The following is a 14,499-nucleotide window of genomic DNA, read 5'->3' as shown; positions in this document are numbered from 1 at the left end:
TTTCTCAAGTGTGTTAATAGTGTGCTACTGTCACAGTAACGAAGGATTTATTTTTGGAAATATCAGTCTGTCAAATGCATGGGTAATCAGTCGGCTTGCCGGCTCGGGCCGGAGACAATGAGGTGTCAGGTAGGAAGCCGCAATAAAGAATGATCCTCGTTATAGTGGCGGTCGCGGGTTGGTGCCGCTGCCATACGTATGTGCTCACCTTGCGGCCTTTTGATTCATTTACCTCCGTTTCAATGCTTTATAACGGAAACCGAAAGCCTCGGCAATGTGAGCCTCTCGACAGAACCCTTGCGTGAAAAGTAATGCAAGTGATTTTTTTTTTTTTTGGTTGTTATAACCGAAATATGCCCTTACCCTGTAAATAGATGGCACATTGCAAATTGTTATTTTCGCTTGCTCTACAACATAAAGTCAATCACGATTTGGTTCGAAAAGGATTTGACCTCGAGTCTGTCAAGCCATGATTTATCCTGTTGTATGACTGTAAACGTAGTTCATTGTAGCATTTAACTGTTCACCTACAGTATATGTAGGTGGCAGCGATAGAAGTTGTTCAATATATGAAGATAGTCTTTAATTTCAGTCTCATAGAATAATATAAAACAGTATATACACATTATCCAATAGTGAAGACTTGACAACAGTGCATTCTTACGAAAACAAACATTGGTGAACGAGTTATTCTTCTGGAAAAGAAATTGCACAAGTGTTAGAAATGAGTTTGACTGTATCAATGAGACCCGACCTTTAAATCCACCTCGATGCCATTGTCAGACAACTTTCACACGTCACCCTTAATTGATGACATTTTCTACGGGAGAAAATGAGGTGCTCCTGTGCGGTGCTGCTCCTCGGGCCTCGAAAAAGATGGGAAAATGAAAATATGGCGAGAATACAAATGAGTTGCTGACTTGGCACTGCGGTTACCTCACCCCAACTCCTCCTTAGAATGTGATTTCTCCACCAAATGACTTAACATTGACGTATGTCGTGTTTCTCTAACCTTAACCGAGCACATTTTCAGTCACCTAAAAGAACCATTCATCCTTATGTTGTATACTCACGAGTTCCGTCCGTTTTTCCCAGCGTTCATCTCAACACAGTAAACCAGAAACTGATTTCCACCAATCTCGGAAGATTAACCGTGCGCAGTGGTCAAAAAGCAAGTCTTTTTTTTTGGGTGGGTGAGGAACGAGAATAAGGTGCATATTCAGAAATGTAATTCCATCATGTGAGTCCCGAGGAAATCAAAGGTCTGTCTGCCTGTCATTTTTCTCGGGGCAAATAGATGTGAGCGTGCGTCATGCGCGTACGCACCTTCAAAGTCTTCAGTGCACTTTAATCCTTTGACTATCACTTCCGAGCACATTTACATATATCCAATTACACCTCTCGCGGCATCGGCGGATCTCTTCGGAGCAATGTCACGTAACACTTCACTCTTACTTCCCCTGATATGACATGAGCCTTTACATTCATGCCCTTCACCTACAAGCAGCAAGAAGACACGTCGGGATGATTTCAGGGGGCCATTGCTGAAGTCACTGGCTCAAATTGATCTTGTGTGTATATTTGAAAGGCTGATAGCTAAAAGGAAGTCGTTGTAGCGCACACCGTAGTGAGCAAACTGCTGCTCATGTGAATGGCGCTTTCCAAGCATACGTGCAGGAATCCGTTTGTGTCTACCTTTTGATTGATGAAACAGCAGCTTGACGCACGCGCCACGAGGCGACGCATTCCCGCTCATGAAGCCGTTTCGCGTCGACAACCAGCCGCCACCTGGTTGCGCCGCTCATTGTGTTCAATGTCCAAAAGTATTGACTGATTGCCCTGCTGAGTGTATTTGATACGAGGCAAAATGTGCAACGGGACAATAGCTGCGTGACGGTGTGTGCATTTAGAAGCGCTCGCCAACATATCCCAAATTTTACCAAGAGTTTCTGAATTTAAAAAATCGTTCAGTCTCTTATTAGAGCGGATTATTTTATTTATCCGCTCTCCCTCAGTTCCTCATTCAATTGATGTGCTTGTTTTTTTTGTTGTTGTTGTTGTTTAGTTTTTTTGTTTCCTTTGCTCAGAGAATCATTTTGAATGACGCAGAATGTTATTTGGGAGAATTCACATTTCGACTCGTCCAGCTTTGTGCGCTGTAAATGAAGCGCATGCCGCAGTCTGTCTGATTAAGTACTCCTCACATTTTATAAATTATACACAACTCAACTAGGTCATGGACAAATTCAGGTGATACATCTACGTCGTCACTATTTTATAATTCATACGTCATGCATTGTGTATGTACTTGCAAAGGAGTTTTTCTCTTCCTGCCACCATCTTTGAACAAACTTTTTCTTTGCTCTATAATAGACCGCACAACAACTGAAACAATTACGTTACTTGGGCCGATTTGGGTTTTCTTATGCCGATATTCTGATATCCGGCAGATGACAGTTGTAGCAGCATACTGCAGACTTTTGGCTTCTTTGTGTCTTAAAAATCGGTCTTTTTTTTTCTCTCAGTACACAGAGCGGCATCAAAAAAACTAAATCAGTGAAAACTCAAAAAAGTAAAATACTCCTTTTCAACAGTTTAGTTACAGTCAGTATTCTCAGTCATATGCTTGAAATAAGATCAACGGCCTAAAATAAGGCACAGAGTGACATTTTGTAAGCACAAGTAAAGAGAGAAATTCTGAAAAGGTAGACCCTGATCTTTTTTTTTTTATGCCTTTGAGGAAAGCAACTGACCACAATATGGCATTGAATTTGGCCTTCGACGTGCCATTCAGGCCTTTTTCTTTCTGCGATGCACCTGCCAGCAAAGCACCGTCGCACTCGTGAAGACATTTTACATGATGCGACAAGCACCATGAAGGCATTGTGACAAACACATTCAGCAGAAATAATGCTTGAAAGCCGTCAACTCCGTGTTCTGTCAAAGGTGTGTTGTTAGTGTTGCACGGGTAATGTGTGTGTGTGTACGTAGTGTATGTGAGAAAGTGATCCAAAACAAGCTGTGTAGACAAATTGGCTAACTCCCCTATTGTGAGACCTGCTTGCTGTGTTTGTATGCTCGAATGGCCTCACCATCATCTTTCTCAGAGCACTGGCAGGCTTTACGGGCAATTGGGCTCCTTTTTTTTTTCTATTCTTACCGTTTCAACACTCGCTGAGTCTGTATCTGTACATCGACCAAAAGCGAATTCCTACTCGCTTACACTTGCGCACACCTTGACTGAGATCAGTGTTGAGCATCTGTATCAAAAGATGCATCTGAAGTTTTTTTTTTAACCGGATGGATGGACGAGCTCAATAAGCTACATTGATGCTTCTTTTATGGATGTCCAGCACCAGTGGGTGCAACTGACAGTCAATGTAGAGTCTCTCTATATCTCAATATATTACAAATATGCTTATGTAAATTTAAGTTCGAAGCCACTCTCCTTAAAAAAAAAAATCCTTCCATGCAGCATGTTCATTATGGCAGAAAACATTTTCCCCAGTACTGTGGACTGATATGATATATGTATGCAGGTTTTTGGGGGTCCCCCCAGGGAGAGGAAGCTGCCCTCTGACTGGCGCTCTGCCCTTTGACCTCATCTACACAGACTACCACGGCCTGCAGCAGATGAAGCAGCACATGGGGCTGTCACTCAAGAAGCACAAGTCTGTCCTTTGCACTTCCTACCTGTGTCGTTGACTAAGATTGAAAATATTCCGTGACTTGACATGTCCAATTGAGCTGGACCGTGGGACTTTCTTGCTCCAATTGAAACTGAGCCAGATACCGCTCATAAATGAATTGCACATGACTTTGATGGCTTGCCAGATGGAATTGTGTTCCTGATAAGCGACACGTGCTCAATATTTGTGACAAAAGGAGTAAAGGTGTACATCAACGGCGGACCAAAAAGTGGTGGGGTCGTGCTCACGACACTAAACACTCCTCAGCAGAGAGAAGTGAGATATTATTTCTTAATTGCGACTATATGCTACTTTCCCTCTCGAGGCCCGACGCCGATTTACGGATGCGGCCAGTGCGCTGATAAATCTTCTCAAATTGGATTACATCAATTGATTTTAGGATTCCCCGTGTGATCATTTTGCGTTTATTGCTGAGCTAACGGGCTGTTTTGGCCCATTTAAAATGAAACGCACAGGTGCAACCATAATTAGATTTCAGGACGCTTCAAAATTGGGGCTTTTTTAAGGATCGGATACTGTAACAGAAAATGTCTTATGTCAAGATTTATTTAGGTGGATGATAAAGAGATTTTTTTTCTTTTTTGCATGACCAGTCAAAAGCCACTCCAGTCACTCGTGCCCATTTCAGTCCTGGCTTGTGGTTTTCAGAAAGAAAAGAAAATTAAACATGAATTAACCTCTCAATAAAAACAGAGCAAATGACAATAAAACCAGTAACTTAGAAACCACAGTGGGGAGCATATCGGCACAAACTGGGATGCACACACGAATCAATAGATTGAAGTGTTTCCTGTTTTGAGCTGTCAGGAAAAAGAAAAAAAGATACGCGTGACTGTATTTATTTTTAGTCATCCAATTGATCAAGGTGAACGCATCTGAAAGCGCAGCAAGTTATTGTTCCTTATTATAGCTCCTCTTCATTTTTTGTTTTTCCTCCCCCCAGGTGCCACATCCGTGTGATTGACACTTTTGGCACAGAGCCGGCATACAACCACGAGGAATACGCCACTCTGCATGGCTACAGAACCAACTGGGGCTACTGGAACCTTAACAGCCAACAGTACATGACCATGTTCCGTACGTGGACATTTTGGTTTATGCGAACCGGTATAGGTGTGATATGGATAACGCACACTCATCCAAAAATGCTTAAAGCTCTGTAAAAAAAAAAAATTTGGCACAGCTGCAGTGTGCCTGCGTTGTGAGTTGTCGGACTGCTACGAGCTGAGCTGGAGGGCGCAGAGCCGCGAGCGCCCTCAGAACGGCTGCTTCTGCGCATAATGCGTCATGCCGACAACTGAACCGTCACGCTCCCACTGTCTCAGGCACACACACGATCACGCCGAGTGGGGGACACGTTTGACAAAATCTGCAATACGGGACTGAGTACAATAATCAATCGTCTGTCAATTGATCGTTAAGTGTCCATACAGGGATGCAAACAAGGGTGGCGCCAAGAGTGCTGCACCACTTGAGCCGGGGGTGGTGGGGACAATGCCTTGCTCAAGGGCGCCAACTCCAGCAGGCTAGTTTCTGTCCAACAACTGGTTGCACTTTTTTTTCCAAATCGTACCCTTTGTGGGGTACGATTTGATTCCAAAGTTAAACTCCTTCTATGCTGAGCTACTGCCATGCCCCCAAAATTAGAAGTTACGTCATTCAGGAATTAGACCCAGGTCTGCCATATTGCAGGCGAGAGTTCTGTGACTGACCCAGCAATGCCTGTATATGATATAAAAAGGTAATGCGCGTACAAAAAAAATAAATAAACAAGATGGGTGGACTGATTGTCTTCATTGGAGGCAAATGGAGGCAACCAAAATGTATTTGACGTTATTCTTTATAACCTTTTGGGTGGAAATCTTGTCTTGGATTGTCCTTTGGAAATGTCGCCTATGAAATATCCAGAGATCTTATATGATGTTGACAGCAGTTTGGTGTAAATCGGCAGTGCGCCACAAAATGTTTCATTCTGTATATTTCAAGGAATTCTTTTTGCGCTCTAACCTAAAACCACGTCATTTTGTCGTCTGGCAGCTCACACGCCAGACAACTCTTTTATGGGGTTTGTGGCGGAGGAGCTGAATGAGACGGCGAGACTGAACATCCAAAAAAGCAAAGTGAACAACATGGCTGTCGTCTACGGCAAAGAGGTCAGCATGTGGAAGGTAAATAATCGCACACGGAAAGCCCCTGCACTCATTTGCAGTTCATTCAAGTCAATTGGATTCAAAAACAAAAGGGAGCGTCGTTTGAAATGTGTCTGCCGTAGACGCAGCTGAACTAAATAAGCAAGTTGACAAAAAGGGCGACGCGGGAAACAGATTTGACCCCGGAACGTCTTGACTGTGAGGCAGGCAAAACAACAGCGTGCTGCCTATGTGACTATAAATATACTACGAAAAAGTTATGTTACATCCAGCAAGTATTTTCTGCCAGGAAGGTGACTTGAAAGTCCAAAGCTGTAAGAACGTTTTATTTCTTTCTTTTGGGGTCACGAAGGAATCTTTTTTTTTTTTTCTTGGAAAGTTCCCAACACTGTAAGTTTGAAGTTTGCCATCTTCTCTCCAATTGTGTTCCTACAGTCGCCTTTGTTCAGCCACAGTTCTTTTTTTCTCTCTCGACAGTTTGAAAGTTAGAAGGGAATTTGTCTTGCTACTCACTTGTGTATTTTTTTTTTCTTCCTACTTGCATCGTGACCGCTCCCTCTCCTAGCTTCACGTAAGTAAACTATCTTATCATCACCTCTCTGAATTCATGTCTGAAAGAGATTCCCTCCAAGATTGAACTATTTATTAATATCCTGTACAAAAAAAAAATTAACAAACAATATTTTCAATCATTTCTAGATGAGAGTTGTTCAAGCTTTGCGTGACCATCTTTATATTTGATACTTTTTGTGACTTTTTTTTGTTGGGTGGTGTGCCGGGAGAGTTCTCCAATGTAAAATGGATGCCGTAGCTCACTAAAGACCGGGAAAGGCCGCTTTAAGAACATGTGTGTTCTCCCCCTTGTATTTTGTCGGAGACATTTGAAATGACAAGTGGGGAGTTCCATTCAGATGACTTTTATAAATGATGTAAAGCTTCAAGACGCGGCTGGAGTAAATCATTCATAACGTCACCGAGAATCAGTTTTTCAACTATAGCTCAGAATGCATTTCAGTCAACCCTGCCCAGATAATTGTATCTCGACAATGATGTCAGTCGTTTGAACTTCAATTTGACTCACACAATCTGGCAATGTTTTTTTTTTTCTCTTATGCATACCCTTTGGGTGTTTTGCTCAACTTTTGTACGGTGATGTATAGTTGGGGAGAGTCTTTGTTAACTTTTCGCAGCAGTTCGAGAAAGGTTAGTCCATGTATGATGTATGAGGAACTGCCAAAAGTATCATATGTACAATTTATGGACAAAAGTCTTTGAACGCACCATTTTATTCATGAGAATGCGGATTTTTTTTTTTCATCAATCTGATGACCATCAATTTAAAAAACGCGGCATTGAACATCTGATGTTCAACATCAGAGTTTGTGAGCCAGCCACACGAACATATTGAAAAGTAGTAGACCTCAAAAATGGATGAATTGACAAATAACACTCCAAAGCGTCGGAGGAGTTAGGGCTGTTGTCGCTGTTCAAGGTGGACCGAGTGAGTTAGTTTCTCGTGTCATTTTTCCGTGTTCCCAATACTTTTGTCGGGATTGTGTAATAACCACAGTCAATGAAATTCAGGCTATTGTACCACTTCCAGCAGTGTTTTGAGGAAATGTCATATCCCTTAAAAGGGTAAAGAGACATTCTTGTCCATCCTGCATCGCCACATGGAGATCCACGGGACGGTGTACTACGAAACGCAGCGTCCCCCGGAGGTGCCTGCCTTTGTGAAGAACCATGGCCTTCTCCCTCAGCAGGAACTCCAACAGCTCCTTCGGAAGGCTAAGGTGAAGCTTTGAAATGAAAATGACGAGAATACATTTTTCATGGGTTCCGGACTCATTTTTTTTTCTGCCCCCCTACCCCCCACCTTTCATTTCCCCTTAAAAGCTGTTCATTGGATTTGGCTTCCCGTATGAGGGGCCGGCTCCTTTGGAAGCCATCGCCAATGGCTGCATCTTTCTGCAGCCCAGGTTTAGCCCTCCTCACAGTTCTCTCAATCATGAGTTCTTCAGAGGGAAACCCACCTCCAGGGAGGTGCGTACACCTTTTTATTATACCGCGGAACACAAGTGTGGTCTGACTGGTGTTTTTCACACATTTTTCAGTGCGGAATCCAAAACTGATCTACCATGACGGGCTTTTGAGCCGTAGGATCCCCGTTTTCTTAAAAATACAAAGTATGCTCATACTGACCTCTTGGGAGCTCTGCACACCTCTCACCTCCCTGTCTCATCAGTGACTGCACAATCAAGTTACCACGTAGCTGTAGATGAGTCCAATCGTAAAAAGATGGCATGTCTTATGACTGCAAAACTGTGGAATTTTGATTATCTGCTTAACTGTGGAGAAGGAAGTTGACATGCTAGGAAAAAAATGACAGCAATTTTATAATCAGCATTTTTAGATTTTTTTTTTTTTTAAATCAGCATAGAAGTCTGACTCAGATTTTTTTTTTTTTTTTCAAATTGGTTCCACAGTGTGCCTGGTTCTGCACAGAAGAGGTTTAGGCAATGTTTTAACTAGCAGCACCTAAAGGCAATATATTTGACGTACCTGTTTCAGGTGTCCTCTCAGCATCCCTATGCAGAGCAGTACATCGGCAGGCCACACGTCATTACCGTCGACTTCAATAACTCCGAAGAGTTTGATGCAGCCATCCGTGACATCATGAAGATCAACGTATGTTTGCAATCCCACCCCTACTCATCGAACACATCTGTGGCCCTCACGTATTATCCTCGATAGTAGAAATTTCACTTACCGTATTTTCCGCACAATAAGGCGCTTTGAAGTATAAGGCGCACCTTCAATGAATGGCCTATGAAGGGCGCACCGATTTATAGGGCGCATAGAACGGATAGAAGCTACAGTAGTGGCTGCGGTTGCATTATGCATCCACTAGATGGAGCTATGCAAAAGGGAATACAATACAATACAGCTTTGTTTATATAACGCTTTCACAACCTTTTTTTCGGCTTTTGAGAGAATTGAATGCTTTTAGGTGTGCCTTATAGTGCAGAAAATACGGTACGTTATATTTGACAATTATGTTGTAGAGTTATATTTTATAGTGGTGCACTCACTGGACATGTGTGCGGGCAGCGTGGGATCGGTTCCCACTCGAGCATCGATCGGTGTTCTCATGATGAGTTTCAATCTGCGTGTCATCAAAAGCCAGATGGTGATTGACAGGCTCTGACAGCGACACTCATCACCGCCCCTGAAGAACCCGGGGACCCCGTCACGTTAATCTCTTTGTGACATATTGATTAAGTCGTCTCTAAAATACCGAAATCAATTTTCAAAGCTGTCCCCACTGTGATGTATTAGGTCATTGATTTGAATGCGAAACGCACGGAACGATATACGCCTTTCACAATTACGCTAATCAACATGTCAGCGTTGATGAACTACCGTGCTCAGTGACAGTAATTACGTTGGCTTGGTTCTGTAGACGAACAACACTCTGTTGATCCGCTGGTCATCCAGCCGTTGCTTCACGTCTGTGTTTGCAGGTGGAGCCTTTTTTGCCGTACGAGTACACCTGTGAGGGAATGCTGGAAAGAGTTCATGCCTACATTCAGAACCAGGTGGGTTGCAACATGCCCACTCGTGCAAAGGAGAACAAATGAACCAAAGTCACCGTCCGCAACAGTCGAGAAGCAAACGTGAATTTAAGTCATGCTCTTGTGTATCTGGATTGTGGGCAAAAAAATACGTTGACCTCACAAAGATGTATATGGACACCTTATATGGATGGATGGAAGATATAAGAAGATGGATACAATTATTTTCCTGGGCATTTGCATGCAAAGACTATTTCATCATCTCAATGAACATGCCATTAAGGTTGGTCGTTTCGATAAAAAATGTCTGCCTCTTTTTGTTTGAAGGACGGTAGAGCAGGAGACCGAGGGAGATTGGAAGACTCGTTATTGCCTGTGGGCGCCGGAGGCACTTTAATAAACGGCTCTGGGGGCCAGAGGGACATGTCAGAAAAATGTTATTACCTGAGTCTTATGAATAGCTCGAGCTGCAGGGAGGGAATCTAATCCGGGCTCTCACAGGAGCGTAATTCAGCTTTCAATACTCATTTGTTGTCGGGTGGAATAACGACATTCATATTACGTCTCGGACGTTTGACAAGCACTTGTCAGATCTGTCCAGCAGCTTTTGCGTTGTCGTGGTGGTTTTATTATTTCTCCTCTCAGTTGTCCAGATGCTTGTCTGAATCTGCCATTTATCACCACTCTGTGTGAGTGCTGTAATCCAGAGAATGGCTAATCAAAGTCATTTCATCTGCATCTGTAGGATTTTTGTTCTCCCGAGGCTCGCTTTCCTCCGGTAAACGCTTCGAGGATATGGCAGGGCAGCCCACTCGCTCCTTTCATGCTCCTGCCCAACTCGAGCGTCCTAACTTGGGCCTCCAACATCACCTCCCACGCATCCTGGCCCCCGCTCGGGGCCCTGCAGCTCTTGGCTTCGCTGCAGGGCGAGTCGTGTGTGAAAGCCTGTCAGGATGCCGGCTTAATCTGCGAACCTGCCTTGTATCGTTTCATCAACATCAAGGAGGCCTTTAATGCGTAAGATATCCTTCTCTTGACTGTCCTTAAGGATGTTGCAGCATGGTCGCGATCATCGACGTAAATGTTGCCGCCTTGCCACCAAGCAGTATCGTAAATCGATGCACGACAGCATAAAATGATACCATGTGGGTAGAATCGTTCTGGATTTTTTTTTTTTAAATTGAAGGGGGGTTTTTTTTCTTTATGCCATACCATATTGCCGTATTCTTCTGAACAGGAAGACAAAAGCAGAAGGATATATTGTTGGTTTTGTCTGTACGAGACAAAAGAAGAAAGAAAAGGATCAAAAGCCCGACTGTAACAAGCAAGTGAGGATTCTCCGACGCTAACTCAAAACCCAGCAATATATTTATTTAGCTGCACCCTTTACGGCGTATAACTTCCATCAATAGCGCTCCAAAAAGTGGAACGGTATCAATCAATCATGTCGGCAATGGAAAGGCTAGAAAATGACGTGCTGAACTGAATTGAAGTGTACCACTTGGTGGGACGGACACTAAAATGTGACAGAATTTCACCTTTGTTATGTCCCGTGGGGTCATTACACCCCGTCAAAAGAGGTTTATTTTAACAGCTATACTGATGAGCCATTTTTGCATGGACTGAATGTGGGTGGTATTGTCACCCAAAAAAAACCCATTACAATATTCTTGCTCGGCGCATCATCAGATTGAACCCCCCCCCCCCCCAAACTGTATTCTTACCAAGTACATTGTGTCCTCCCCCTTTGTCTCCAAGGCTGGACTTCCAATGTGCGGGGCTGGAGTCAGAGATGAATCACCTCTTTCCCGCCTTCTCAGCAGAACATGCAGAATGTGGCCTGCAGCAGGACCCGCTGCTGTTCAGCTGCGCGGGTGCCAGCATCAAATACCAGCGCCTTTGTCCCTGTAGAGACTATCGAGATGGCCAGGCGGCCCTCTGCAGGGACTGCTTGGGACCGGAGTCGCTCGCTCCCGTTTGACCGGGAGATCCTCTCTGACTCGGTAGCTTGTGGTCAAATGTTTTGACAGGAGCCATTTGGCTGTCCGAGTAGGTTTAAAAAAAAAACAACTCAGGGACTTGCATGATTGTATAAGTACTTTATATCTGGTGGGCTTTGAGTCTAAAGTTTTACGTGTGTGCTTTGGGACCATATGAAAGGAATTGATCATTGAAGACGCCTCATACTGGCTCTGTAAGCTTAAAAACGAATTCCCGTGCAATGGAAGAGGGACGTCAATCTGTGTGTCTTGATATTGTCGGAATCCTTTCAGTGTTCATAGTGTATATTTGTATCTGATGGACTCAAAGCCATTCACACCATGTCAAGATGTCCTATTTTCCATGTCTGGTATTTGTACATAATTGTTTAATAAATACGGAAAACAAGTCTAATTTGTGAGCTTAAATATATATTTTTTAAAAAAACATCTGCCTATGGATCGGGCCAAACTGGTGCCTTGAGATATGATCTTTTTTTTCTTTTTTTTTTACCTTGTGCTGTATGGTTGCAATGAATGCAGCTCAACTCACTTCACAATAAGCAGTGCTTTGGCCTGTTTTAAATCATTGAAGAAAAAGGAGGCCTTGAGTTGTTTAAGGCAACACCGTGTTGACGTATACTGTCAAATTAAACATTAAAAAAAAGAAGAGAATTACACCTTTTTTTAAATCAGTTAAAACTCAAGAAACTTAAGGAGCTCCATTCCAACAAACACTGCAAAATGTCATTGACGTGTTCACGGTGAGCAATTTGGTCTTTTTAGGAACCATAGAGATGCAGTTCAAAATAACGCTCGGTTTATAACCAGCAGTTTCTACTTTGTAAGAAGTAGAAGCAACTTTCCCCTGTCGGGGCTCAACACAGTTTTTACCAACTCTAAAATAGCAAGAGTGTCGACTCCATTACACCATTGTTCTGACTAAATATGTGCTCGAAAGTTGATTGTTCACTGGTCATGAGTCTTGATTAGAAATGAGCAATTAAAAATTGCGCACAATGGCTGCGAGTGTCACTTTACCAACGGAGCTGCTGCTGCAATGAAGCGCTTCGCACACGATAAGAGGATGGAAATGAGGCAGACGTTCAAGTCCTAGTTGGCTTTCCCTCTTTTGATGATTGAGTCTCTCTGATTGATAGCTCCATTTTCACAACAGGCGACGTCAGTCAATATTTATATTGTACACACACACACACACACATACACAAACACACTCAAAGGGGATCACGGCCGGGTATTAAGGTGCAGTTGAAACAGAGTAAAGATTGACTCCCAAACGGTGAACGCTGGCGTTTCAGTTCATCTCATTTACTCATGCTCATTAATTGACACACAATGGCACAAATCCGAATTCTGTCGTCGCTGCCACGTCTGTCAGCCCAGATGGTGTTAAAAGCTGTGTCACGGATGTCTTGCTGGAAATTACACCAGTAATGCAAACTGTCAGGCTTTGTGATTTTACACACACATGCATTGCAATGAGCATGCATTTATAGGGGAAGTGTTTTTCATTCGGTTGTTACGTTGTTGAAATGTAACAATTTGTTATATTCATAAAGCACCAAACGAATCTTATCTCAAGGCACTTTACTTATGGAGCGTGTTTCTACCGTAGCATTTTGACAGAACGACAACTACAAATTCAAATTATCAAAGGTGATTACTGTTAATTGTTTTTCTACCACAAATCATTGTTATTGAATCATCTCATCAGATTACCGAGGGGAAAAAAAAGGTTAAAGTACTTTTTGTGTCCCGGTTGGTTACTGTGACATTGATCCTATCGCTGCCAGATATAAGTACCGTATTTTACGCACTATAAGGTGCTTCGGAGTATAAGGCGCACTTTCAATGAACGGCCTATTTTAAAGCGGTTTTCATGTATTGAGCGCACTGCATTATAAGGCGCATAAATAGAAGCTACCATTGTGGCTGCAGTTGCGTTATGCATCCACTAGATGGAGGGACGCTAAAGGGAATACAATACCACACAGCTTTATTTATATCGAGCTTTCACAGGCACCGCAGCTGTGATAAAGCGCTTCACAGAACATTGAAAATACTACGTAGAAGAAATCCGAATATTGACCCATATATAAAGCGCATCGGATTATAAGGCGCACTGTCGGCTTTTGAGAAAATGGAATGCTTTTGCGCCCTTATAGTGTGGAAAATACTGTCGATCAAAGATTCAATTGATTTCATGGTTTCATGTTTGCCTTGCAGTACTTGAGGTACTGCATTGAAACAGCCTTGAGGCAGTGACTTATTCAGCAGGATATCCAATGCTCTCGCGGCTGACCCGCCACATTTCACATTAGAATGGACAGCTTGCTACTTTATTTTTTATTTTTTTACCATTGATTTCTTGCCCGTGTAAAAGATGTTCTTCATGGTTGATTCTGGCAGTCAAAACGAGCAGGGAGGTGCAGCAAGCCCTAAATTGGTTTGGCAATCCTACAGCGGAAATCCACCCGAAAAAGAACAAAAACGACTCCGCTGTAATTCTTAATCGTTATTGTCCGTGGCTGCTCCAGAAGCAGAGAGACAATGCTGCATTTGTCACGGCTGGCTCGTTGCCATTTTGCCAAGCTGCGAAGGACTCTCCGTGACTCCGTTTTCGGGGCCACAGCAATAGGTACACCTTTGCAACCAGTGTTGCTACCATTACCTGGAAAAAGTAACGTTGTTACTTGACCCATGACTTCCTGTGAAGCATGAGAAGATATTTTTAAGACCACGCACACTCAAACTTCCCCCGACAGAGTGAAATGACAGAATCAGGGTTGCATCGTGGTGAGGAAACACCGGCTGAGCCAAGGGACAGAGAGGCTGTCCTTTAGCGGCTAATGACTCTTCGGGCTTGATATGGTGACTCCATACAATCGGCCCAGACAAATACGGAGCCCTCGGCCGTGACGTGATTGAGATGAGAAGAGTAGAGGAGAAAGGCCTGACAGGCAGTTCATCTACCCCGCTGACCCGTCGGTCTGAGTGGACTGTCAAGTTGCCATTGAGGTGATTGAGTGTGAAAAGAATCGTCCGTGTGGGAGACAAAACTGTC

The 14,499-nt window shown here is 43.3% G+C and overlaps 1 protein-coding gene across 1 annotated transcript in view; it reads left to right on the top strand.

Moving 5' to 3' along the window:
- mgat5b (alpha-1,6-mannosylglycoprotein 6-beta-N-acetylglucosaminyltransferase B) overlaps window positions 1-11,821 on the top strand; it is a 30,774-nt gene extending 18,953 nt beyond the window's left edge. Inside the window, exons 9-18 of the mRNA XM_086133666.1 lie at window positions 3,540-3,671; window positions 4,654-4,787; window positions 5,748-5,878; window positions 6,426-6,431; window positions 7,498-7,653; window positions 7,757-7,903; window positions 8,432-8,548; window positions 9,385-9,459; window positions 10,181-10,452; window positions 11,194-11,821. Of these exons, the coding sequence (XP_085989792.1) occupies window positions 3,540-3,671; window positions 4,654-4,787; window positions 5,748-5,878; window positions 6,426-6,431; window positions 7,498-7,653; window positions 7,757-7,903; window positions 8,432-8,548; window positions 9,385-9,459; window positions 10,181-10,452; window positions 11,194-11,416 (1,393 nt within the window). The 3' untranslated portion in view covers window positions 11,417-11,821. The remainder of the gene's footprint in view (window positions 1-3,539; window positions 3,672-4,653; window positions 4,788-5,747; window positions 5,879-6,425; window positions 6,432-7,497; window positions 7,654-7,756; window positions 7,904-8,431; window positions 8,549-9,384; window positions 9,460-10,180; window positions 10,453-11,193) is intronic.
- The last annotated feature ends 2,678 nt before the right edge of the window (window positions 11,822-14,499 follow it).

The sequence above is a fragment of the Hippocampus guttulatus genome, chromosome 16, assembly GCF_054856545.1.
Source record: "Hippocampus guttulatus isolate MCC_2025c chromosome 16, RoL_Hgut_1.0, whole genome shotgun sequence".
In the NCBI taxonomy this organism is placed as follows: Eukaryota; Metazoa; Chordata; class Actinopteri; order Syngnathiformes; family Syngnathidae; genus Hippocampus; species Hippocampus guttulatus.
The sequence above is the reverse complement of the archived record's forward strand: the minus strand, read 5'-3'. Positions and strand labels throughout refer to the sequence as shown.